Genomic DNA, 25993 nt, shown 5'->3' with positions numbered 1-25993 from the left:
GGGCGTATTCTGGAGATGTTTTTGAGGTGGAGGTGACATGAACGTGCGAGTGATTCAATATGAGGGGTGAAGGAAAGGTCTGCATCAAATATGACCCCGAGGCAGCGGGCATGCTGCCTAGGAGTTATACACTCACCGGCCACTTTATTAGGTACACCTGTCCAACTGCTCGTTAACACTTAATTTCTAATCAGCCAATCACATGGTGGCAACTCAGTGCATTTAGGCATGTAGACATGGTCAAGACAATCTCCTGCAGTTCAAACCGAGCATCAGTATGGGGAAGAAAGGTGATTTGAGTGCCTTTGAACGTGGCATGGTTGTTGGTGCCAGAAGGGCTGGTCTGAGTATTTCAGAAACTGCTGATCTACTGGGATTTTCACGCACAACCATCTCTAGGGTTTACAGAGAATGGTCCGAAAAAGAAAAAACATCCAGTGAGCGGCAGTTCTGTGGGCGGAAATGCGTTGTTGATGCCAGAGGTCAGAGGAGAATGGCCAGACTGGTTCGAGCTGCTAGAAAGGCAACAGTGACTCAAATAGCCACCCGTTACAACCAAGGTAGCCAGAAGAGCATCTCTGAACGCACAGTACGTCGAACTTTGAGGCAGATGGGCTACAGCAGCAGAAGACCAAACCGGGTGCCACTCCTTTCAGCTAAGAACAGGAAACTGAGGCTACAATTTGCACAAGCTCATCGAAATTGGACAATTGAAGATTGGAAAAACGTTGTCTGGTCTGATGAGTCTCGATTTCTGCTGCGACATTCGGATGGTAGGGTCAGAATTTGGCGTCAACAACATGAAAGCATGGATCCATCCTGCCTTGTATCAACGGTTCAGGCTGGTGGTGGTGGTGTCATGGTGTGGGGAATATTTTCTTGGCAATCTTTGGGCCCCTTGGTACCAATTGAGCATCGTTGCAACGCCAAAGCCTACCTGAGTATTGTTGCTGACCATGTCCATCCCTTTATGACCACAATGTACCCAACATCTGATGGCTACTTTCAGCAGGATAATGCAATGCCATGTCATAAAACTGGAATCATCTCAGACTGGTTTCTTGAACATGACAATGAGTTCACTGTACTCCAATGGCCTCCACAGTCACCAGATCTCAATCCAATAGAGCATCTTTGGGATGTGGTGGAACGGGAGATTCGCATCATGGATGTGCAGCCGACAAATCTGTGGCAACTGTGTGATGCCATCATGTCAGTATGGACCAAAATCTCTGAGGAATGCTTCCAGCACCTTGCTGAATCTATGCCACGAAGAAATGAGGCAGTTCTGAAGGCAAAAGGGGGTCCAACCCGTTACTAGCATGGTGTACCTAATAAAGTGGCCGGTGAGTGTAGTAAGGCCTGAGACTGCAATGGATATATCAGGGACAGATCTGTTAGATGGTGGAAACAGTAGTAGTTCAGTCTTAGAGAGATTTAGTTTCAGATAGAGCGAGGACATGATATTAGAGACAGCAGAGAGACAGTCACTGGTGTTCTGTATGAGTGCAGGGGTGATGTCATGGGAAGATGTGTTTAATTGGGTGTCATCAGCATAAAGATGGTACCTGAAGCCAAATCTGGCGATTGTTTGTCCAATGGGGGCTGTGTAGAGAGAAAAGAGCAGGGGGCCGAGGACCGAGCCCTGAGGAACCCCAACAGCAAGGGAAAGAGGGGAGGAAACAGAGCCCGCGAATGATACACTGAAAGTGCGGCCTGAGAGATAAGAGAACCAGGAGAGTGCAGTGTCATTGAGGCCGACTGAGCGGAGCATAGTGAGGAGAAGTTGATGGTCAACAGTGTCAAAAGCTGCAGAGAGGTCCAGAAGAATAAGAAGAGAGAAGTCACCATTGGATTTAGCCTTTAGTAGATCATTAGAGACTTTTATGAGAGCTGTTTCAGTAGAGTGCAGAGCGCGAAAACCAGATTGTAAGGGGTCAAGCAGATAGTTAGCAGCACAGGATGGGTCCAGGGAGGGTTTTTTCAGTAGCGGGGTTATAACAGCATGCTTGAAGGAGGATGGGAAGATTCCAGAAGAGAGAGAAAGGTTAAATATTTTAGTAAGGTAAGTAGTGACAGCAGGGGACAGAGATTGGAGAAGGTGTGAGGGGAAAGGGTCACTACTGCAGGTTGTGGGGCGAGATGAAGAAAGTAGCTGGGAGACTTCCTCTTCTGTAACAGGTTCAAAAGATGAGAATGGACAGTCTGAAGTGCAGCTGGTGAGGGGATCAGTACTATCGTAGGTGTGGGAGTCAATGCCACCTGGGGCTTGGGCAGTAATTTCCTGACGGATCTTATCAATTTTATCATGGAAATACATGGCCAGGTCATCAGCACTAAGGTCTGTGAATGGCGTCTGTTCCTTGGGTGTGAGTAAGGAGTGAAAGGTTTCAAAAAGCCTTTTAGGGTTGCTGGAGAGAGAAGAGATGAGGGCGGTGAAATAGTCTTGTTTGGCGAGGTAAAGGGCAGAGCTATATGTTTTAAGCATAAACTTGAAGTGGAGGAAATCTGCAGGTGAGCGTGATTTTCGCCAGAGACGTTCGGCACACCTAGAGCATCGCTGGAGAAATCGTGTCTGTGGCGTGTGCCAGGGTTGCTGCCTCCTATGTGGGACTTTACGAGTGGAGGGGGGAGCAACCTCATCCAATGCATTTTTGAGGGTTTCATTATAGTGACTGGTGGCCAGATTGGGACAGGAGATTGAAGAGATGGGGGACAGGGAGGACTGTAGAGTATCTGAGAGGTGCTGGGTGTCAATAGCACGCAAGTTCCTATATGTGTGATGGGTAGGGGCGTCTTGTGAAGGGGAGAGAGCACTGATGGTGAGAGATAGAAGGTTGTGGTCAGAGAGCGGCAGAGAAGAGTTAGAAAATTTAGAGACTGTGAGGAGTCGATGGAAGACTAGATCAATCGTGTTACCATCTATATGTGTGGCGGAAGAAGAACATTGTGAGAGACCAAGAGAAGTGGTTAATGAGAGAAACTGTGAGGCAGCCGAGGAGTGAGGGGGGGCAATAGGGATGTTAAAGTCACCCATGATGAGGGTAGGAATGTCACTGGATAAAAAGTGGGGAAGCCAAGAAGCAAAGTGGTCCAAAAATTGGTAGGGTGAGCCAGGTGGGTGGTAGATCATGGCTACACGTAAGGAGAGTGGGCGGAAAAGTCTGATAGCATGGACTTCAAATGAGGAGAATGTGAGTGAGGGGACCCGGGGAATGGACTGAAAAATGCACTGCGGTGACAGAAGTAAGCCTACCCCACCACCCTGCCTATTATCAGGCCTAGAGGTGTGAGCGAATTGTAGGCCACCATGAGACAGAGCAGCAGGGGAGGCCGTATCTGCCTGCTGGATCCAAGTCTCAGTAAGGGCGAGCAGGCCAAGGGATTTGCTAAGGAATAAGTCATTAATGTATTCTAGTTTGTTACACACTGAGCGGGCGTTCCAGAGAGAGCAGTTAAAAGAGACAGGGGAGAGATGAGGGGAAGGAACACGGTAAATATTGATGAGGTTTGTAGGCCTTCTATGTGTGCAGGGAGAAGAGTTAGTGAAGGAAGGAGGCCCGGGGTTAGGAGAGATGTCCCCAGCAGCTAGGAGGAGCAGAATGGACAGAGACAGAAGGTGGTTCAGGGATTTATGTGGGCGCTTATGTTTGGTGTCACTGCTAAAAGAAGTAAAGGGGTGATTACAGAGTGTGAAAAGTGTGTGAGAGTTGTACATGGGAGAAGGAAGAAGAGAGGGACTGATATGGATGGTGTGTGCTGGTGGTAGAGGTGAAGGAGAGATCTGCAGGAAGCCAATGGCTAAGATAGTAAGAGACAATGCAGCTACAGGATACCATGTGGTAAAACTTGTTGTTTTAGGTTGAAATTTACCTGGTGTTCTGCCATGGTTAGCCTGTTCCGTGCCATGTATAAGTGCACTTTGGTTAATCTGCACTTCGGTTAAGATGCAATTTGGTTAAGATGCATGCTGCAGATGAGATGCCCCCGCATATGAGATGCACCCCATAAGCTATATCTACTTATATAGGAAAGCACAGCTTCAGACTAGCACTAATTTAAGTCGTTAACTAATTAATCTACAAACTGTGACACATGAGGAGACTGGCAGTGTGGATCCAAGTAAACACTTGGCCAGAACAGCAATAAAATCATTGATGATCAAAAGACTGACACTAGTGCAGATAAGAAGACATGGAAGTGCAAAAAATATACAGCCTGGATGAAATGCTAGGATATAGTTCAGTAATCATGCAGAGGTGAAATACAGGATTATATACCATTGAATATTACTAGAGATGAGCGAACAGTGTTCTATCGAACACATGTTCGATCGGATATCAGGGTGTTCGCCATGTTCGAATCGAATCGAACACCGCGTGGTAAAGTGCGCCAAAATTCGATTCCCCTCCCACCTTCCCTGGCGCCTTTTTTGCACCAATAACAGCACAGGGGAGGTGGGACAGGAACTACGACACTGGGGGCATTGAAAAAAATTGGAAAAAGTCATTGGCTGCCGAAATCAGGTGACCTCCATTTTAGACGAATAGTGGATTTCAAATCCGGGTCATATGAGAATGTGAACTTTGTGACTATGAGACAGGGATAGCTGTACAGGCAGGGATAGCTAGGGATAACCTTTATTTAGGGGGGAATGTTATTAAAAATAACTTTTTGGGGCTCTATCGGGTGTGTAATTGTGATTTTTGTGAGATAAACTTTTTCCCATAGGGATGCATTGGCCAGCGCTGATTGGCCGAATTCCGTACTCTGGCCAATCAGTGCTGGCCAATGCATTCTATTAGCTTGATGAAGCAGAGTGTGCACAAGGGTTCAAGCGCACCCTCGGCTCTGATGTAGCAGAGCTGAGGCTGCACAAGGGTTCAAGCGCACCCTCGGCTCTGATGTAGGAGAGCCGAGGGTGCACTTGAACCCTTGTGCACCCTCAGCTCTGCTACATCAGAGCCGAGGGTGCGCTTGAACCCTTGTGCACACTCTGCTTCATCAAGCTAATAGAATGCATTGGCCAGCGCTGATTGGCCAATGCATTCTATTAGCCCGATGAAGTAGAGCTGAATGTGTGTGCTAAGCACACACATTCAGCACTGCTTCATCACGCCAATACAATGCATTAGCCAGTGCTGATTGGCCAGAGTACGGAATTCGGCCAATCAGCGCTGGCTCTGCTGGAGGAGGCGGAGTCTAAGATCGCTCCACACCAGTCTCCATTCAGGTCCGACCTTAGACTCCGCCTCCTCCAGCAGAGCCAGCGCTGATTGGCCGAATTCCGTACTCTGGCCAATCAGCACTGGCTAATGCATTGTATTGGCGTGATGAAGCAGTGCTGAATGTGTGTGCTTAGCACACACATTCAGCTCTACTTCATCGGGCTAATAGAATGCATTGGCCAATCAGCGCTGGCCAATGCATTCTATTAGCGTGAACTGAGTTTGCACAGGGGTTCTAGTGCACCCTCGGCTCTGCTACATCAGATTGCTACATCTGATGTAGCAGTGCCGAGTGTGCATCAGATGTGTAGTTGAGCAAAACTGACTCAGCACTGCTAAGTCTCTACATTCGCATAGGAATGCATTGGCCAGCCTTCGGCCAATCAGCGCTGGCTCTGCCGGAGGAGGCGGAGTCTAAGGTCGGACCTGAATGGAGACTGGTGTGGAGCGATCTTAGACTCCGCCTCCTCCAGCAGAGCCAGCGCTGATTGGTCGAGTTCCGTACTCTGGCCAATCAGCACTGGCCAATGCATTTCTATGGGGAAAAGTTAGCTTGCGAAAATCGCAAACTGACAGGGATTTCCATGAAATAAAGTGACTTTTATGCCCCCAGACATGCTTCCCCTGCTGTCCCAGTGTCATTCCAGGGTGTTGGTATCATTTCCTGTGGTGTCATAGTGGACTTGGTGACCCTCCAGACACGAATTTGGGTTTCCCCCTTAACGAGTTTATGTTCCCCATAGACTATAATGGGGTTCGAAACCCATTCGAACACTCGAACAGTGAGCGGCTGTTCGAATCGAATTTCGAACCTCGAACATTTTAGTGTTCGCTCATCTCTAAATATTACAGCAGATGATCGAAGGGAGAATTCAGACAGCAAAGCAGAGGTGGGTTCAATAGCAGATTATATACCATTGAATATTGCAGCAATCACTAATGTGATCCCTGATCCTCCTGCAGAACTCCCTTATGGTTTTACCCTCATACTGGAGTCCGCATGAGCAGATGATGAGTTATGCCACACCTGAAGTCTTACAGTTAAAGCTTTTAAGATGGTGTATTTTGACGGTCATCTAGAAAGCAAAAGTTTTACCTCTACAGACAAAATTGCAAGCCTTATAGCTACCATATGAATAGGTACCCACTAGACTTTTACTCATCTGATGTAACAAGATGGCGTCAAATGACTGTGCACCAGTCTGTCTCTTACATTAGGAACTCTTCTAAACGTAATGGCTGGTGTAGACCATAGAACTCATATGTTAGGAACCAAATACAGTATAGAATGGACAATTAGTCCTGGTCAACCAGACTCCCCTGCAAAAAGATGCAAAACAGCACTGAGCATCCAACGCCCTCCAAACCGGAGTAGAACCAGGCCCCAGAGGTCTTTACCAGAGCTCCTGATGGTGGAGATGGACTGGTAAATTCTAGGACCCAGAACCGCAGCCGTCCAGAGGACGTCACAAGCACAACGTACCCCAAGTCATAGCAGGACCCAGAAACCCGAAAACCACTGACCTAAGTGGGTGTAGAAACAGATGAAGCTGGTCAGCAGAGATGAGTGCGGTAATAGCAGTTTGTCAGAATATGGCAGATGCAGTGCAGAGTAGTCGTACTAGACGGGTTGGTAGTCAGGAGGTCACACAGTTTCCAGGGAGACAGGAGGTAGTGAAATAAGCCGGGTTATACACTGAAGGTCACGTGATACAGAACGATGAAGCAAACAGCTAGTCAAGCAAGCCGAGTCATATACAGGAGATCACAAGGTATAGAGTCGTAGGTCAAGAAGAGGTGGTCTTCAAGCAAGCCGGGTCATACACAGGATGTCATGTGGTTCAGAGTCGCAGGTCAAGGAAAGGAGGTCTGGAAGGCAAGCAGGGAGGCAAACAGCAGGTAAACAGTAAGAGTGCTGGAAAACATGTCAGGGGCAAACAGGATAACACAGAGTGGAATTGATTCCAGGGAATCTGAATAACCAGCTGCGAGCTGGAGCCAGAGTCAGAATTAAATAGCTCGCTGCCTGACCCCCTGAACCCGGAAGTCAGGGTTCCGGGCCCAGGAGGAGACCAGCAACCCATGCAAAATATTGTGGAGGTTCTGGTCTTCCCAATGAAGGACCCGGAAGTGTCCGACTCAGTACAAACACAGGAGTGTGCACGTAGTGGAGGCTCAGGTCTGGCTTCTAACGCCATATCTGGGTCACTTTTTACAATGTCCCAAAAACTTGAAATTATATTTTGCATCTCATTTGTACCAGAATCATAGGTGGCAATTATTCAGGGATCGTTATTGTTGGTCTCTCAATTTATGGGGTTCAGTAACTGGGTACAGTCCAAACTAAGGGCATGATGAAAAGCCTTTTTAAGAACCGCTTCAGGATACTCTCATCTCCTGAATCTACCTCTTAAATCCCCAGCCATTATTCGTAAGTGTAAAATGTTAGTACAATTACATTGTGTTCGGAGGTACTGCCCTTTGACAACTCTCCCAACATAAAAGAGAGTTGGTGACAGTGGCTTCAGGAACACATTTGTTGTCAATTTTCCAGTAGGGGATTTAGTACTTGTCAAATACAAGAAAGTCATGTTATATTCTTGCATTTCCCAGGTAAAGAACAATCCCAGATTGTTGGTGTACAGAATCTATACAAAAAGATGAAAATCATCTTTAGAGCCATCCCATAATAAGAATATGTTAATGAATCAGAGCAAAAGGAGAATACTCTAGGTCTACTGGTCCATAGTGTCCGTAAAGACCACCTCCCTCTCCTACCAGCCCTGGTAGAGATTTGCATAAGTAAGGGTATAGGGGCTCCCCATAGCAACTCCCCTGAGCTGGTGGAAGATTTTCCTATCAAGAAGGAAGTAATTGTGTTCCATAACAAACACCAAAAGCTCCACAGTAAAGGAATTGTGTTCCAAAATCTTGAGGAAATCTTCCACAGCTCCCTATCCCTGTTGATGAGGAATGGAACTGTAAAGGACCTCCAAGTCGAGACAGGCCAGCATTCAATTGGTTACCCTTTTTCATTTATTCACCATAAAGTTCTGATACTTCAAACATTTCCTTACAGGTTCAAATTTCTGCAGTACAAGGAGCGGCCAGTCTCAGGACACATGGTCATCTGTTTTTTTTTTAGCATCAAAAGATATCATTGTTTCCTTCTTATAACCGCGTCCCTGGACTGGTCTCGTCCTAGATTGCCAAATTCTTATATATGTTCCTAAACCTCGACCTGCTTTTGATAAATCTAACTGAACTTCAGAAATCAGGCCAGACGGGTAGCATGGAAGTCTATTTGCCAAGATTTTAGAAAGAATCTTAATGTCTTGACTTATAAGACATATCGAACGCTAGTACTCTATCTTCATAGGATCTTGGTCCTTTTTGGAGAAAAATATTAGTATTGTTATGAAAAATCGATCCCACAGGTTACCAATGGATACATCCATGGATGCAGTAACTTTCTATGGTCACGGACTTGTCATTAACCCAGTCTCAATTTTCTTAACGTGACTGGGTTACCTTTTCAAGTAAGAAGCAGAAACATTGCAAGTACGAGATGATAACCCGCAATAAGATAAGATGCCTATAATAGGGAAATCATTTCTTTATTAAAAAAAAAAAAAAAAATAGCTAATGGACAAAAAAAAAAAAAAAAAAGAAGTATCTCACCTACAACTTAAAGTTTAACATGTACCACTGGGAAAATGGAGCCTCATTGGTTATTTTATTTGCATTTTTTCAACATAACCCTTTAAATGTGGACTAGATGAACATGACAAAGGCTCCACTGCAGATCCCAAAAGTGAATAAAAGAACGTATTCTAAATGAAGAAGCTGAGACATTGACTAAGAGGAGCCATGCCAAACAAGAGTCATCTTTGTGGCATGAGATATCTGCCAACTGGAACAAGACATTTACAGTCTCCAAGTGCTGCAAAGCTTTGTACCTTTTTGACCTCACAAAGGTGAGCATTGATAAGTATTTTACAGCACCTCAGTTAGGACAGTGCGGCAGCTGGGGATGAGGGGACGGGTCGCAGCCCTCTCCTCTGTTGTTGCGTTTTTCCGGCTGTCACCCTTCCCTACTTGATGGCAGCCCTGCTTTGCAGGGGTTAATTCCTTGCAGCAGCTGGGCGTGGTTGGTTGTCTGACTGACAAGTGTGTCAGCCAATGTACGCCTGGTGTGGGCAGCTAGGCTGGTTGGTTGGGACTGCCCGTTCCCTATTTAAGGAGGCAGGTGGCTTAGTCTGCTGCCCTAGCCTCATTCCAGATCCTCATTATGAGTTGCTGTGTGCTTGGTTCCTGTGCTGTTGTTTTGTAGTTGGCCTTAGTTAGAATTTCCTCTCAGATAGAATCACACCTTTAGTTCTCTGGCAGCAAGCTGCTTTGTTTCACAAATGCCCTGAAATTAGCATTAGAAATTAGTGTAGTAACATACACTTTGAGTTGGTCTTTGTCTAGCTCAGAGGTTCTGACTAGACTCTATTTCTTTAGCGGCTGCTCTGAGCTGCAGAGGCTGTCTCTGTGAGGTTAACAGAGACACCCAGATGGTGGAGTATCCTGGCAGTGATGCTAACTGTCAGGCTTCATTCGCACCAGGGTAGCTCTTCGGCTCAGAGCCTAGTTGTGCTCCGCAAGATTTTGGTTTTTTTTATGTTAGATTGCAGACCATAATAACCTCCCCATGTATCTCTGTTTATCTCTGTACTGTGGGATCAGAAGAGACTATGCGGCATAATAGATTAATGGCTGCAATACCTAAAACTCTTTGTATTAAGCCGCAAACTCAAGATTTTTTGAATTTGGAATGACTTGTTACTAAACCAGTTTGTTCATCTCCACAACTAACCTGTGAGTTGTATAAACTAGCCATATTGTACAGTTATGATTCCTATTCCTCCTAGTCATATTATTATTATCCTAATTAATTACTGCAAATGCAGTTAATTGTCCCTCTGCTATTTCCTATCTTCTCCATAGACTCTATTTCCCAACAACAGTAACCTTATAAAATTGGCTCCATCAAGCCACAAAGAGCCCGAAAGACAAAGAGAACTGACTGGAGATCATCTCTATATGATTCTAAGGTGTAGGCGATATTATTTATTTGGGGCATCAACCAATGAAACACCTGACGCAGGACAATATTGGGGCAAGGCTTACAGTGCTGTACAGACAAGTGACAAGTAAAATTGTTGGAAACTATTTTTGGTACAAGCCTATCTTTGGCCTACACTGAGGTCATCTATAGCTATGGAGCTGTCCTATGCAGTATATCAGACATGTTGTTATTACAATAAGCGGCAGGTGACAAGCGGAGAATATAATGTGTAGTCACCAAGAAATTTTGATTGCCCAATGGTGGAAACCATGGAAAGAAATATTCCAGTGATGATGGGCCCTGGACATAGTACTGTAAGTCTGATTTTTAAAATATTTTGCGCGTAAGAGATACAATAAAAGGTCTAGGAGTCTCGAAAATAGCTTCTCTTTTCAGTGTGGCTTCAGAACTTTATTCTCGATTATGTTCTTCAAATGGCAGAATTTTAAATTAGTGAAATGCAAAGATAAAATTGGCTTATTAAGGGTAAATTCACATACTGTATTCTTTGAGTTATCCACCACCCAATAATTGGAGCCTTGTTGGGACCCCTGCAGAGCAGCTGTTTTCTGGAGCCCTCAGCTTCCACCTTTATTTACATGCCGTGCTTGGTGCTGCTTACTTGCCGCAATTTAATAGTGGTGGTTGAGTTGTCTTCCAAAGCATGCACCTCTCCCCCTTCTTTACATACACTCCACACTTGCCAGTTATTGGCACTATGGTGGTGTCCCATAGACTTAGATGGGACACTACTGTGAGGCTGAAAGTATGGCAAGTGTGGAGCGCATACAAATAATGGTAGCACACTCTGAGAAATAGTTAATCTGCTGGGTCCTGGCAGAAAGATGTGGCCAATCTAAAATTGATGGACCATTGTAAGGACATGACAACAACTATTAGAAGATGGATAACTATTACTTATTATTTTTGTTTCTTTTATGTAGATTGTGAGCCCCATATAGAGATCACAATGTACATTTTTTCCTATCAGTATGTCTTTATAAAATGGGAGGAAATCCACACAAACACGGGGAGAACATACAAACTCCTTGCAGGTGTTGCTTCTGGCAGGATTTGAACCCAGGACTCCAGCACTGCAAGGCTGCAGTGCTAACCATTAACACTAGGTTCAACCTAGCGCCCGGAGTCCATTCTGACCTTTCCGTCTTCTGCATGCAAAATACGGAAAGTTATCAGACCGGGTCCGGCCATGAGCGCCGGTGAGCGTTTCATGCTCTCCGCCGCGAAACCATTTTGTTCAAATCGGACACAGAGTACTGCATGTCCGACTCTGTGTCCAATTTTTTTAAAAAAACGGCTTTGTGGCGGAGTGCATAAAATGCTCACCAGCGCTCACGGCCGGACACCTTTCAAACCCATTCAAATAAATGGGTATGAAAGAGTCCTGCAGGTTTCCGTCTCCTGCTCTGTTTTGTGCAGGAAACAGAAACCTGTATGCACGGAGACCGGGCGCAGATGTGAATGAGCCCTAAGCCACCGTGTTGCCCCATATTATTCTTGGTTTGTATGTCCTGTGTGTAAATATTCACAAACATGTCACATTCTGTCTGCAGACCAGTAACATGAATGACTGTCCAAATTCTAGCATTCAAAATGATTTTTACATGGTCGCCTTCTCAATATCCAGAATGGAACAACTTGAGCTATTTTTCGGGATTTTGGTCATTTATCTGTTGGCTGTTTTGGGGAATTTGATAATAATTTTTCTTGTATGTTTGGTGCCAAAACTGCACAGTCCGATGTATTTCTTCTTGTGTAACCTCGCCATTGTAGATGTGGCGTCTACCTCTACCAATATTCCTAAACTGCTTGCTATTACATTGACTCAGGATCATAAGATCTCATTTTCTTGCTGCCTGACCCAGATGTTTTTCTTCATCTTATTTGCTAATGGTGAAATTTGTTTGCTGACATCAATGGCCTATGACCGCTATGTGGCCATATGTAAGCCCTTACTATATTACACAATAATGCGAAAGAACATCTACATTGTAATGGCGGCCGCCGTATGGATGGTTAGTGTCCTAAATTCTCTATCACATACATTACTTACCGCCATGTTACAATTCTGTAATTCACATGATATCAATAATTTTTTCTGTGATCTGAATTCAGTGATCGTTCTTTCCTCCTCAGACATCACAAGTAGGAAAATCTTAATGATTTGCGAAGTTATCATGATTACTTTTGCACAATTCCTGCTCATTATTGTCTCCTATATCTTTATCTTCTCCGCCATATTGAAGATCCGTTCCTCGGCAGGACGTATGAAAGCTTTCTCCAGCTGCACCTCCCACCTCATCACTGTTATATTGTTATATGGACCAATTATATTCTTGTACATGAAACCTGAATCTGAAGACTCTGAAGACCAGGACATGTTACTATCGATGCTTTATCTGGTTGTGGTTCCAATGTTGAATCCTCTGGTCTACAGTCTGAGAAATAAGGAGGTTTGGGGGGCTATTGTAACATTAATTAAATAAATACACTTATTGACCATTGCCATTAGATCTTGGCGTGTAGTTTTGTCCCAGGCAGATATGTAAGTTATTACAGGTTTGGTCTGATTAGACAATGGGCCTTTATACAAGAGGACATTATAGTACTTCTTCAAATGCCCTTGACGTGAGCAAGACACTTGGTCTTCTACAGACTGGAACCACACCGTATTAAGCTAATCCAGGTTTCGTTTTGGTAAGGTTTCAGTATGGAAACCTCTTGGTGGGTGCTACGATACAGCATTTGTTGCAGAGAGACACGTTGTCCCAACTGCTAGTGTGATGACCTGGGGCAACATCCTATGGTCATGGTAATATGGGGGACACTAACAACTGAGTGTTATGTGCAGGACATCCAGCAGCCACATGTGTCCCCTCACACATACACAGAATGCAGAATGCAACCAGAAAGCAAGACTTCCTTGACCTGCTCGGGCGCCATATTTATCACCATAGAGCATTTAAGGGAGTAGCTGAGACACCTTGAATTCATGGAAGAATTCTTGGTAGGGGAAAGTGCAATTCCAGTCCTCAAAATTTACATTGTCAGACCATTTACATTCAATAGGAGGTGAGATTAATCATAAATTCGCTGTTATGTTACAAGGACTGGGGGATAAACCAACTAAAGACTGATACAATTGGGTGTTTCATCATGTTGGAAGTTGAAAAATTGATCGGTTGAGACAAGATCTGTTTGTTCTTGGGGAGTGGAGGAGGATAGGTCAGAAATCTTTTAATAAATAAGAGGTCGGAATAAGCTTGCCAAGATATTTACAACCATAAACTGGTTCAGATGTCTGGCATGTTTATTTTATTTGGTCACATGTTTGTTAAGACTTTAGATTCATCTAATGGGACACGGAACATGAATAAATGTTGCTCATAGTTAGTAGTCCTAATGTTCACAGTGGCATGTAAAGGTAATAAAACAGATTGTATAATGCCATAATCATAGTGACCCACGATAAATAATACAAAATATCACATACACAAAAAAGTGGAATTGTAGTTTTATTACATTCCCCAAAGAAAATGTTAATAAAGGTTATATGTTATATTGTATGTTGGGTATTGAAAACACACAACCCATCCTACAACAAACAAGCCCTCATAGAGTGATGTTGATGGACATATTAAAAAGTTCTGGCTCTTGGATAAGAAGATGAAAAAATTGAAAAAATTGTTTGAACTTTTAATCCAAAAAAACCTCCAAGCCTCCAGCTGTTGTGAAACTACCTGAAAACTTACTTGTCTGTTCTTGAAACTCTGACCCGAGTCTCTGGAACATTCAAGAAGTTGTAATGTCACAACAGCTAGAGGTTTGGATGTTGCTGATCCCTGTACTATGGGGTTAATGAGTTTTACTTTGAGGAAGTCAATAGGTCTGTATATACAGTCCTGTGGTCCTCACCTCCATCTCGAAACACATTCCTTCTAGTTCTACATGAGTGCCTGACTTCACAAATTTTAGGCCAGAAATCTCCACAGAATTTACGAAATTCTGTGAAAAGAGTGCAAAACCCATAATATATACCACCAGTCAAATTTGCCTAGAGTGATCCATAGCAAGGACAAACTTACCTAGAATTGACCAATAGTGAGGAGGTGGTCACTCTAGGATTGAGCAAAGTTTCAAGTGGGCTACTGTAAAATGTAATGTGTCTTCCTTTAGTGTCCTTTTGGCTTGACATGTGAAGATACAAGTGTCCCAGTTTCATTAGCCTATCTAAACACAACATGGTTTCATCATGACTTCACTGAGAGATGATTCTGGGTCAAAGTGTCCCATGACCAAAGAGTTCAACAAACCAGTCATATATTTTGTTCCAGCTTGTTTCTTGAACTCTTCCTCATTCCTCCTAAGATGTCATCGATCAGTAGTGATGAAGCATTTGGGATTCTGTTTAGCGGTGTAATGTGTCTGAGAAATTTTGATAGAGTAGATGAATGCAGAGATCTTAAACTTCATAATCTGTGCCATTATAAATTTAGATGCTTTGCCTCCCTCCACATGTATCATATTTCTATTGTGCAGAGAGAAAAAGCTTTGCAGCTTGTGTATTCACAAGATTCTTAAAGATTCTGAATGCAATTCCCCAGTAACTGCTGCTGAACCCTGGGAGGAGGGGCACAACAAGACAGTGAGCCCTAAGCTGAACCCTCCCCTATCCCTGCCTACTTGCCTCACTGCCCTAGGTGACAGAAGACAACTGGATGACAGTCCCTTCTCAGATATAAGTGATGACGCAAAAAGTAGACAAAACAAACAAAAACAAAAAGGAGGTCAGCTAGACAAGTGGTCAATAGCAGTTGAGCAGCGCAGTACAGAATCAAAATCCAAGAGAATAGTCAAAAGTAAACCAGAGGTCGGGAATATGTATAAATATAATAGAATGCAAAGAGTAAATAGCCAGTATGCACAAGGCAATAGACTTGGCTGCCTATTCATTACAATAAGAATACAATATAAACTTATCACCCTCATCCACAAGGATCTCCATAATACTGTACCTCTATACATTTTCTCCTTCATCTCTGTCTAATGTCCAACCCATGCCCTCGTCCACTCAATGACCTAACATTTACATCCTCTATTATCAGAACTTCCCACGCTCGTATACAAGACTTCTCCTGAGCTGCACCACTTCTCTGGAATGCTCTACCCTGGACAATCAGATTAACAACCAATTTCTACAGCTTCAAGAGCAAACTAAAGACACATCTTTTCAGACAGGCCTATCTCAATTCCTAATGTAAACCCTTCCACAATTATAATCTCTAAAACGAACCCTACTCTGTTCCCGCTCCCACATTACCACACAGGTATTAATTATTGTAATAAAGATAATTATCTCTCCTGCTACTTTCTATCCTCTCCATGGACCCAATTACCCAACCATATTAACATTATAAAGTAGACTCTCTCGGGTTACACCAAGACAGAAAGCCAAAGAGAAAGGACTGGAGAGCGTCTCTACGTGATTCTGTGGTATAGATGTTACATTGTATTCCTTCTATGGCGCATTAACAACCAAAACACTTTACAGATCGCAATATTGGGGTAAAACATTGTAATTATGACTATACACAATTGTTCCATGACTACGATCCTCACATTGAGGGTTGTGAACTTGAAATAAGAAAAACCTTAGATGGTATTGTCTGGTAGATCCACATAGATTTCTTTGGGAAAATGCAGCATTTATTGGCGGTTTTCCATGCTGTTTTTTAATGCAGATGTTGATTCAAGAGATGTTCCTTTCCTGATTGCTAAAAAATAATATATTACTAATGTATGGAGGGTTTTGATAGCCCATATCTACATAACGTATCATAACGTGCCACATTCCTGTCTGTAGACCAGCGACATGAAGAACTGTCCAAATTCTAGCTCTGGAAATGAATTTTACATTGTCGCCTTCTCGGTGTCTACAGTGGGACAACTTGAGCTATTTTTGGGGATTTTGGTCATTTATCTGTTGGCTGTTTTGGGGAATTTGACAATAATTTTTCTTGTATATTTGGTACCAAAATTACACAGTCCGATGTATTTCTTCTTGTGTAATCTCGCCATCCTAGACGTTGGGTCTACCTCTACCAATATTCCTAAGCTGCTTGCTATTACATTGACATTAGATCACGGGATCTCGTTTTTTAGTTGTTTGACCCAGATGTTTTTCTATATTGTATTTGCTAATGGTGAAATCTGTATGCTGACGGCCATGGCCTATGACCGCTATGTGGCCATATGTAAGCCCTTACTATATAATACAATAATGAGGAAGAATGTCTACATCGTAATGGCGGCCTCCGCATGGATATTTAGTATTCTGCATGCTCTATCACACACAATACTTACCGCCATATTACAATTCTGTAATTCACATGATATCAGTAATTTCTTCTGTGATCTGAATTCGGTGGTCGCTGTTTCCTCTTCAGACATCACAAGCAGGAAGATTTTAATGATTTTAGAAGTTATCATGATTACCTTTGTACAATTCCTGCTCATTATTGTCTCCTATGTCTTTATCTTCTCCGCCATATTGAAGATCCGTTCCTCGGCAGGACGTATGAAAGCTTTCTCCAGCTGCACCTCCCACCTCATCACTGTTCTATTGTTATATGGACCAGTTCTAATCCTGTACATCAAACCTGAATCCGAAGACTCTAAAGATCAGGACATGTTACTATCGATGCTTTATCTGGTTGTGGTTCCGATGTTGAATCCTCTGGTCTACAGTCTGAGAAATAAGGAGGTTTGGGGGGCCATTGTAAAATTAATGAAAGATATACATACACCGTGAGGTCAAAGAATGGGGCGCTGTTACAAAATTTCAATTCAATTCAACCACCTGCATTTTCGTAGGAATAATTTACATGTTTTGGAAATCGGAGTGTTTCTGCAGAGCGTATTTTTTCATAAGATTTGGGAGGGATTCTCGGGATTTCTCTAGAATACCATCCACCTTGCTGTGACTATAAAACACAGTGTTTTTTTCCGCAGCATTTGTCATCGCCAAACTGCGGCGTTTACGCCACATGGTGCCCGGGCCTTAGTGGTTCAATAAGGGAATAAATGCACATAACTGGCATTGGCACATCAGTAAAGACTCAAATTGTGAAAGTTTTGCCTTATTTAATCTGCAAAATAAAAAAAAAAAAATAATAATAATAATACCAGAATTTATTTTTTTTGTCAATGGCAAAAGGTCAAATACACACTATAATTATACCAATACAAATGTTCACCCACAGCATATTATACTGGGTGGGGTGAAGCATTAGACTGTGTGGAGCCGCTTCTGGGAGCATATTATACTATGTGGAGCCGCTTCTGGGAGCATATTATACTGTGTGGAGCCCCTTCAATATTTATATCGCTGCTTGTTTTATAGCTGTCGTGTAATGTTATTATATAATGTGCTATGTTGATAGTAAAAGCGTCATGGCACTTGCAAAAGCACCACGGTCCCTTCAAAGAGCTGATCAGCAGGGGTTACTGTTAGGACCCCGCAGATCAGCTGTTTCCAATAGCATGCAGTGCCCAATATTGTTTACATGCCCAGGCTGAGCTATTTACTCGCCGTATTCTTGATAACCACAGTTGTGGGTATTATAGTTGTATCTGAAATATTTGCATTGCAGGTAGGGGGTGATCTCTGTGGTAGGACCCTCACCAATTAGCAATCCATCCCCTATCCTATGGAAGGAGGATAAATGCTTCTTATGGCATAACCCCTTTAATACTATGTTCTCGATTGGTATAGTCTGAGTCAGAGTTTGCTCGATGACTAGGTTACTAAATTACCATTACCAATAAGAAAAACTGCTCAACTTGGAAGGAAAAAATATGTATTGAGACCTGATAAGGTTGCAGGAAACACCCAACTGTCATGGGGTTAATAAACCATGAATCTCAAAAAAAGTTTTTTCCAGCAAGCCATGTATAATAAAACTTAAATGTTACTTGATAAAAAGGTAAAACATGGATATTACATCACCATTTGGAGAAACAGGAGCATAGCTAGATAGCTGACGCGTTTCGGGACCGGAATGTTTATGGTCCCTTACTCATAGCCTGATAGAAATAAATGCCCGAATGGAATATAAAGGGTCGGAGGGAGAACACACCCATCGGTATCCATTAACTCCATTAATGCCAAATTCGGGCATAACAACAATCCACATACAATTGCATGCATAGTACATTCCCTTTACGTGGGACAAAGCTTATCCCTCTTTCCAATATTTTTCTGGTAACGTAATCAGTCTCTAGTATAGGAAGATTCTTTTTCACAATTACTACAATCTGATTATATTGAGGGGTGTATGGAGTGGAAAAATATAAAAGGGAATCCTTACAATTGTCATTTTTAGATTTTTTGGCTACCAATACCATGTTCGGATGACCAGGACTATCGCATTCAATCTGAACAAATACTTACCAGATTACGTAAAAGGGGTTACCCCAGGTGGATGTTGAACAGGGCACAACACATCGTAACATGCGACCTCTCCAGGGCATCCACTCTTCTGCCCACTGTTTGCATGTCGGACTTCAGGTTCGCTAGGTCAGAGAGAACAGGGGCAATAGCCTGCGAGAGGACTCTACGAAGAAAGCTTTTTGTGATTGCAGATGAGTGGCAGACAGATTGCGAGTCCTCACCTCCAGGTCAGTGTCAGCATCTCCTTGTCTTTCAACTGGCACCATTTTAGAAGAAAGCCCGAGGAGCATGTGGAGTGTTTCTTCAAGAAGCGTTGCATATCTGCTTGTTCAGATGTCATTTTGGAGCGGTCAGCTTGGTCACCACCTCTATCTCTACTGATTTTGACCATAGTTTGGTGAGTGTTTGTAGCTGATGGGTAACAACAGTTTCAGTGGTGATGGAGCTGTGGGTCTAGGCAGCCATCACAGTCAGCGGTCAGGCTCCGTCCCCTGACCATCTAAAATCTAATGTGTATGGCCCACTTTAAGTCTACTAAGAATGAGGCACAAAGAAAAATAAGTGTTTCAGTTTAGATATCAACATATGTGTGTGATGTACATGAGACACATTAGTATGAGCGCCAACACCATTGAGAATAATGGGCTTCAGTGTGTGAAGACTCATGTATTGTGTTTGTGCCTACATTTTTGGAGTTTTGATGCTGTTGTTTTGTAGACGCCGTTGGTGTTAAACAAGAGAATGGTTTTGACGTCGGAGATTTGGTTGTTGCATAATGATGCCAAAGGAGTATCAGCCCGGTGTGTTCTTGTCCTTGTGTAGGCGCCTTCCATGATGGTTTCAATATACGGGTGTTATGAGTTATGTAAATATCCTATTACATTGCAATTAGTGCAAAGAACCCAAATGCCTTTGTGTTGGGCTTCAGACAAGAGAGCAGCCTGAGAAACAGCAATGGGAGATCTGTACAGGGAACTATGGAAGATTACAACTTCAAAGCCAACAATATAAGATTCCTGATTTATAACAATAAATTTATAAACTTATAAACTTCAGAACCACCCCAATTTGCACGACGAAGGGATAGTTTGGATCCACGGATGGACATTTCCTACACCAACCTTATATCCATCTTCCTCTACTCAATAAAGACTTGATGCCATGGTGGAAAGCCCGCAGAGGGAGTTTATTTAGGAAATGCAAGTAGAATTTGTTACAAATCTAGAATGTAATAACAAAACAAGCAACAATTTGGGATTCATCTCAGACTAACTAAATTGGCCGCTACGATATGCATTGCAGTAAATGCTTGATTTGATGTCACGACGCTTTGCATGGCTGTTTCATCGTTGAGGCTCAATCAATCTGGGCTCCTGAAAAAAAAACTTACAATTCATTTTTGTGTCCTAAAAAATACACTAGCAAGAATAAATAAAAGTTACAAGAAAAATAAATAGCAACAGAGTCAAAATGACCCCTCCGGTTGTTCTAGTGTTAAGTGTCCTTTCTTAATACAACATAGTTTCATGACAAAATGTCGGGGGCCACACGGTGGCTCAGTGGTTAGCACTGCAGCCTTGCAGCGCTGGAGTCCTGGTGTTCAAATCCCGCCAAGGGCAGAAAACCATCTGCAAGGAGTTTGTATGTTCTCCCCATGTTTGCATGGATTTCCATCCCATATTCCAAAGACATACTGATAGGGAAAAATGTACATTGTGGGCTCTATGTGGGGCTCACAATCTACATTTAAAAAAAAAAAAAAAAAGTCACAAAGTGATATGCAAACTATCCTATTTGTGCCTACAGTGGCTTGCAAAAGTATTCATACTGCTTTGCATGTCTTCTAGGTTTTGTACCCACTCCTGCTTTTGGTTGCCAATTCATAAGCTAATTCTGATGGGACCATACAGGCCTTGCAGCTGCTTCACAGACAGGATCCGTTGTGCATCTCATTTTTCCTTCCTTCTGACAGATCTGAAGAAGGGTCAAATAAACGATGATGTGAACCAAGCCAAAAAGGCAAAATAGTGGCCCAGTCATGGAATGGGGAGGGTGGAAACAGCATGAGAAGCGTTATAATGTGGAGGTACCAGCAGCATGAGGAGTAGGGTTGAGCCGATCTTGACTTTTCAGGATCGATTTTGAAATCCGATTTCCGATCATTTTTCATTCGAACCCGATCTCGATCCCAATTCCAATCCCAATGCAAGTCAATGGTATTTTTTTACTAATCGGAGATAGGATTTTAAAAACAATCCTATTCACTATACAGCATGGAATCTAACAATTGAACACTTTAATTGTTAGAATCCACGTGGGTTAGGAGAGTGTGGGCGGGTACTGGGAGGGGAGACGTCACGTCTCCCCGCCCTGTACCCACCCACACTCTCCTAAACTACAAGCCCTGCCTTCTTACTAGCTCTTTAAATACTAACCTGGGAGGCAGGGCCAGCGAGGAGAAGAAGAACGAGAACACCGGGCACCGGACCAGCCATCTCTGCAGGTAAGTAGCTACTAGAGATGTTAGCTAGTCTCCCATTAGAATGAATGAGCGGAGCGTATACTCAGTGTGAAGGCTAACATTGTTAGCTTTTCCTACAATGCTTGGCCAGTAGCAATGCATTGTGGGAAATAATCACCGATCTCGATCCCATCTAAAAAGATTGTGTTCGGAATTCCGATGGCGATCGTGAAATTTTCTCAATCGCCGATCGGAATCCGATCTTTTCTGAACACGATCGCTCAACCCTAGTGAAGAGGCCACAGAGTGGCAAGGTGACATAACGTAGAGGTGACAGCTTGGATGAGGCAGCATGGACAATTTAATCTGATGCATCAGGCATTGGTGGGTAGAAATCATGGCTGATCTACGCCTGATTCATTTTGACAAATCTCTCCCTGCACTAAGTTCAATAGAAAATGTGACATCACAGGGCTGACTGACTGCTGACTGTCCTAATAGGAGCAGCAGCCATTTTAGGAAAAAATACAATTTTTTACCATGAAGCGGGAGGAAATCCAGATTCTCCGTGAATCGAATTTTTCCTGCAATTCGGAATGAATGCTACTTCATCAGGTTTGATATCTTCTTTTTTAGAGGAATCTATTACTTCATAAACCAGTAATCCTGTGGTCAGAGCAATAATTTATGATACTATTAAGGATCTGCCATAGGGTCTCCATTAGAGATGAGCGAGTAGTACTCGATCGAGTAGGTGTTCGATTGAATACTACGGTATTCGAGATACTCGTACTCGATCGAGTACCACTCGCTGTTCGAATGTAAAAGTTCGGTGCAGAACCAGCATTGATTGGCCGAATTCTACACAGTCGGCCAATCAATGCTGGTTCTTCTCCTACCTTTAGAAGTCTTCTCCGTGCAGCTTCCCCGCGGCGTCTTCCGGCTCTTCATTCACTCTGCCAGGCATCGGGCCTGGGCAGAGCCGACTGCGCATGTCCGCTTGTCGGAAGATGCCGCAGGGACGCTGCAAGGAGAAGACTGCACGGAGGATCCAGCCCAACCCTCACTCGTGGACTTGGTAAGTATAATTTTATCGAACGTTGCCTACCCCTGAAACGAGCATTTTCCCCCCATAGACTATAATAGGGTTAGATATTCGATTCGAGTAGTCGAATATTGAGGGGCTACTCGAAACGAATATCGAACCTCGGACATTTTACTGTTCGCTCATCTCTAGTTTCCATGATCATGTTGCTTATGATATGTTTGTTCTCATGTTCTCACCCATTGAGTTATATGGAGGTTTCAGTACAGACCCCCTCAAATTCTACAGATATTATTCCTATTCTATTTTGTTCCTATTATTATCCAAGTCAATTAATGTAAATTAAGTTAATTGTCTCTTTGCATTTTCCTATCCTCTCAATGGACTCAATTCCCCAACCACATTAGCATTATAAAATGGACTCTCAAAGGTCACACCAAGACAGAAAGCCAAAGAGAAGTGACTGGAGATCATCTCTACGTGATTCTGAGGTATAGGTATTACATGTTGTTCTGTATATGGGGCTTTAACATCCATAACACTTTACATAGCACAATATTGGGGTAGGACAATGTAATAGTTACAATAGACAGTGAGGGATTGTTGTATTACATGCTCTATAGAAACAAGGCTCACTATTTTTGCATAACCATATTCTTACTATTGAAGGCTTTGGACTTGAAATGAGTAAAACCTGGAGATGGTATTGACGAATACTGGTACTATTTTCTATGGAGAGAGATCTTTTCCTGATTCCTAATACATAATGCATTGCTAATATCCACAAACATGTCACATTACTGTCTGCAGGCCAGGAACATGAACGACTGTCCAAATTCTAGCTCTGAAAATGAATTTTACATTGTCGCCTTCTCAGTGTCTCCATTGGAGCAACTTGAGCTATTTTTGGGTATATTGGTCATTTATCTAATGGCAGATGTGGGGAATTTGACAATTATTTTTCTGGTATGTTTTGTGCCCAAATTACATAAACCAATGTATTTCTTCTTGTGTAACCTTGCCATACTGGATGTGGTGTCTACTTCTACAATTATTCCTAAATTGCTTGCCATGACGTTGACCCAGGATCACAGGATTTCATTTTCTAGCTGCATGACCCAGATGGTTTTCTTTGCCTTATGTGCCAATGGTGAAATTTTTATGCTGACGTCAATGGCCTATGACCGCTATGTGGCCATATGTAAGCCCTTACTATATCACACAATAATGAGGAATAATGTCTACATTGTATTGGCGGCCTCTTCTTGGATAGTGAGCGCTCTAAATTCTCTATTGCTCACAATACTTACCGCCATATTACAATTCTGTTTTTCACATGATATCAATAATTTCTTCTGTGATCTGAACTCAGTGGTCGCTCTTTCCTCCTCAGACATCACAAGCAGGAAGGTTTTCATGTTCTCTGAAGCCATTCTTATTTCCTTTGTCCAATTTCTGCTCACTATAATCTCTTACGTCTTCATCTTCTCCGCCATATTGAAGATCCGTTCCTCGGCAGGACGTATGAAAGCTTTCTCCAGCTGCACCTCCCACCTCATCACTGTTATATTATTCTATGGACCTATTATATTCTTGTACATGAAACCTGAATCTGAAGACTCTAAAGACCAGGACATGTTACTATCGATGCTTTATCTGGTTGTGGTTCCAATGTTAAATCCTCTGGTCTACAGTCTGAGAAATAAGGAGGTTTGGGCGGCCATTGTAACCTTATTAAAGAAATAAATAAATAGGGACAAATTTTATTTTATCTGAAAGACAAAAAATTTCCACACAATTTACAAAAACCTGCGAAAAGAATGCAAAACCCACAATACATAACCACCAGTCAAATTTGCCTAGAGTGTCCTGTAGCGAGGACAAACTTACCTACCATGACCTATAGTTGGGTGGGGGTCACTCTAGGATTGAGCAAAGTTGCAAAAGGGCTACTATAATATATAACAGGTCTTCCTTTAGTGTTCTTTTGTCTTGACATGTGAAGATACATGTATCCCAAATTAAGCAGCCTTTCCAAATATAACATGGTTTCATCATGTCTCCATGACTAGAGATAACTCTGGGTCAAAGTGAGGAAAAAATCGGGAAATGGTAGAGCGCTACTGAAGGTAAAAACTGGATGCCAGAAAGAGCGTAACTGGAATCCAGTTCTTACCTGCAGTAGTGTTCTACCAATTCCAATTTTTTTCCTCAATTCCGTATATCTCACCACCACCTGCACTGTAGGTTGGTGTGTGGGTAAGAGCTGCAGCTGCCCCAGTGGGCTCCCACACTGAGCCCTGTATTCCATTATTAAGGGTGCCAGGTCACCAATCCTTTTTATATACCTGTATCTCGGTCAAAGTATCACATGACCACTGAGGTCCATTCACAGGCCTCAGGGTGTCTTCTTTATGCAGGAGATCCAACATTTGGCTTTCATTTTGGAGTTCAGTTTTTCTTGTAGCCTGAATGTCTTAGGCAATAAAATGATCTCTCACAACCGTGGTATAAGCGTCCCATAGAATACATGGGGAGTTTTTGGTGTTGTAACTTGTAAACAAAGCAGATGAAAGTATAACTAACAACTGTTATGGAACAAAAACCCAATCTTGATATAGAGATACAACCACCATACTAGTGCTAGTAATTCACTATCCCTGGGTGTAATTAGTAGTTGGCAAAGGAAGGGAAAACAGTTGATTTAATTCTAGTCTTATGCAGCAAAAGCTCAGAGTGGAGTATATACAGTCATATGCTCTGTATGTGCAATCTGTGAGATTTGCAACAGGCAGGACACAACATGACTCCAATCTCCTCCCTTAATGAAGTCAAAGTATTCTTTTCCAGTCCTTCCTAACATAGACATAGAGTTCACTTTCACAAAATTCACACACTATATTATTAATCTCTATGATCTCTCCCCACAAAATGGATATTTTCTCTTTGCAACTATACTATCTATTCTGTCTATGAAAATTATAAAATTGCAGCCCATTTCTCAGTACAATAGTGGCAATAATTTATAATTGGGCCTTCAGAGTCCAGGGGCCACTTCTTAGGGCCTTTTTCAACTATGAGACTCTGTCTTGGGGAGCCCCCTGGACCCAATACAGGTGGTGGGTGACAGAAGGATACTGTCTGTGGTGACCTCCATGCGGGAGAACAAATCCCACCCCATGTATGAGACCTTGATGGGACTTGGCAGCACCGTAAGTGACTGTCTGCTTCACCCCAAGTGTGAGAAGGAGCTATCGCAGGTCCTTCCTTCCAACACAACCAGACTGTATAATCTACATCAGTCCAAGTGAAGATCACTCCGCAACTAATGATTATGACTATGAAGTCTTCCTTCTTTCTTCTTCTGTTCCTTAGCTGCTATGGACTCCTAGTATATCTTCTCTTCTCAGCATATGTGTGTCTACGTCTGTAATATATTACTGTGTATTATCCTGTATCTGTATTACTATGCTGCTGTAACATGCTGAAATTTCCCCACTGTTGGACTAGTAAAGGATTATCTTATCTTATCTTATAATTCTTAGCGTCACCATAAAGTGGACTGAGAGAACCGTAGTTCCAAGGTCGTATTTTGGCCTGCCTCAGGAATGTCACCCAGTGGCACGCAGCGCCTTTCAGGTAGTCAAGGCTCAATGACATCAGCCGAAAGAAG

At 42.9% G+C, this 25993-nt stretch overlaps 2 protein-coding genes across 2 annotated transcripts; both read left to right on the top strand.

Annotated features, from left to right (window-relative positions):
* Positions 1–11966: 11966 nt before the first annotated feature.
* Positions 11967–12848, top strand: LOC142204778 (olfactory receptor 5AR1-like). Its single transcript, XM_075276099.1, has one exon. The coding sequence runs from the start codon at positions 11967–11969 to the stop codon at positions 12846–12848; it is 882 nt and encodes a 293-aa protein (XP_075132200.1).
* Positions 12849–23109: 10261 nt separating this feature from the next.
* On the top strand, positions 23110–24066 carry LOC142204462 (olfactory receptor 5AR1-like). Its single transcript, XM_075275774.1, has one exon. It carries the CDS (start codon positions 23110–23112, stop codon positions 24064–24066), a length of 957 nt encoding a protein of 318 aa, XP_075131875.1.
* Positions 24067–25993: the final 1927 nt, after the last annotated feature.

This window comes from Leptodactylus fuscus, chromosome 5 (assembly GCF_031893055.1).
Source record: "Leptodactylus fuscus isolate aLepFus1 chromosome 5, aLepFus1.hap2, whole genome shotgun sequence".
Lineage (NCBI taxonomy): Eukaryota > Metazoa > Chordata > Amphibia > Anura > Leptodactylidae > Leptodactylus > Leptodactylus fuscus.
Note: the sequence above shows the minus strand (reverse complement) of the source record. Positions and strands in the feature narration are given on the sequence as shown.

Excerpts from the sequence above, each read along its gene's own strand:
- LOC142204462 (XM_075275774.1), top strand. The coding sequence starts at position 23,110 with ATGTCACATTACTGTCTGCAGGCCAGGAACATGAACGACTGTCCAAAT.
- LOC142204778 (XM_075276099.1), top strand. The coding sequence starts at position 11,967 with ATGGTCGCCTTCTCAATATCCAGAATGGAACAACTTGAGCTATTTTTC.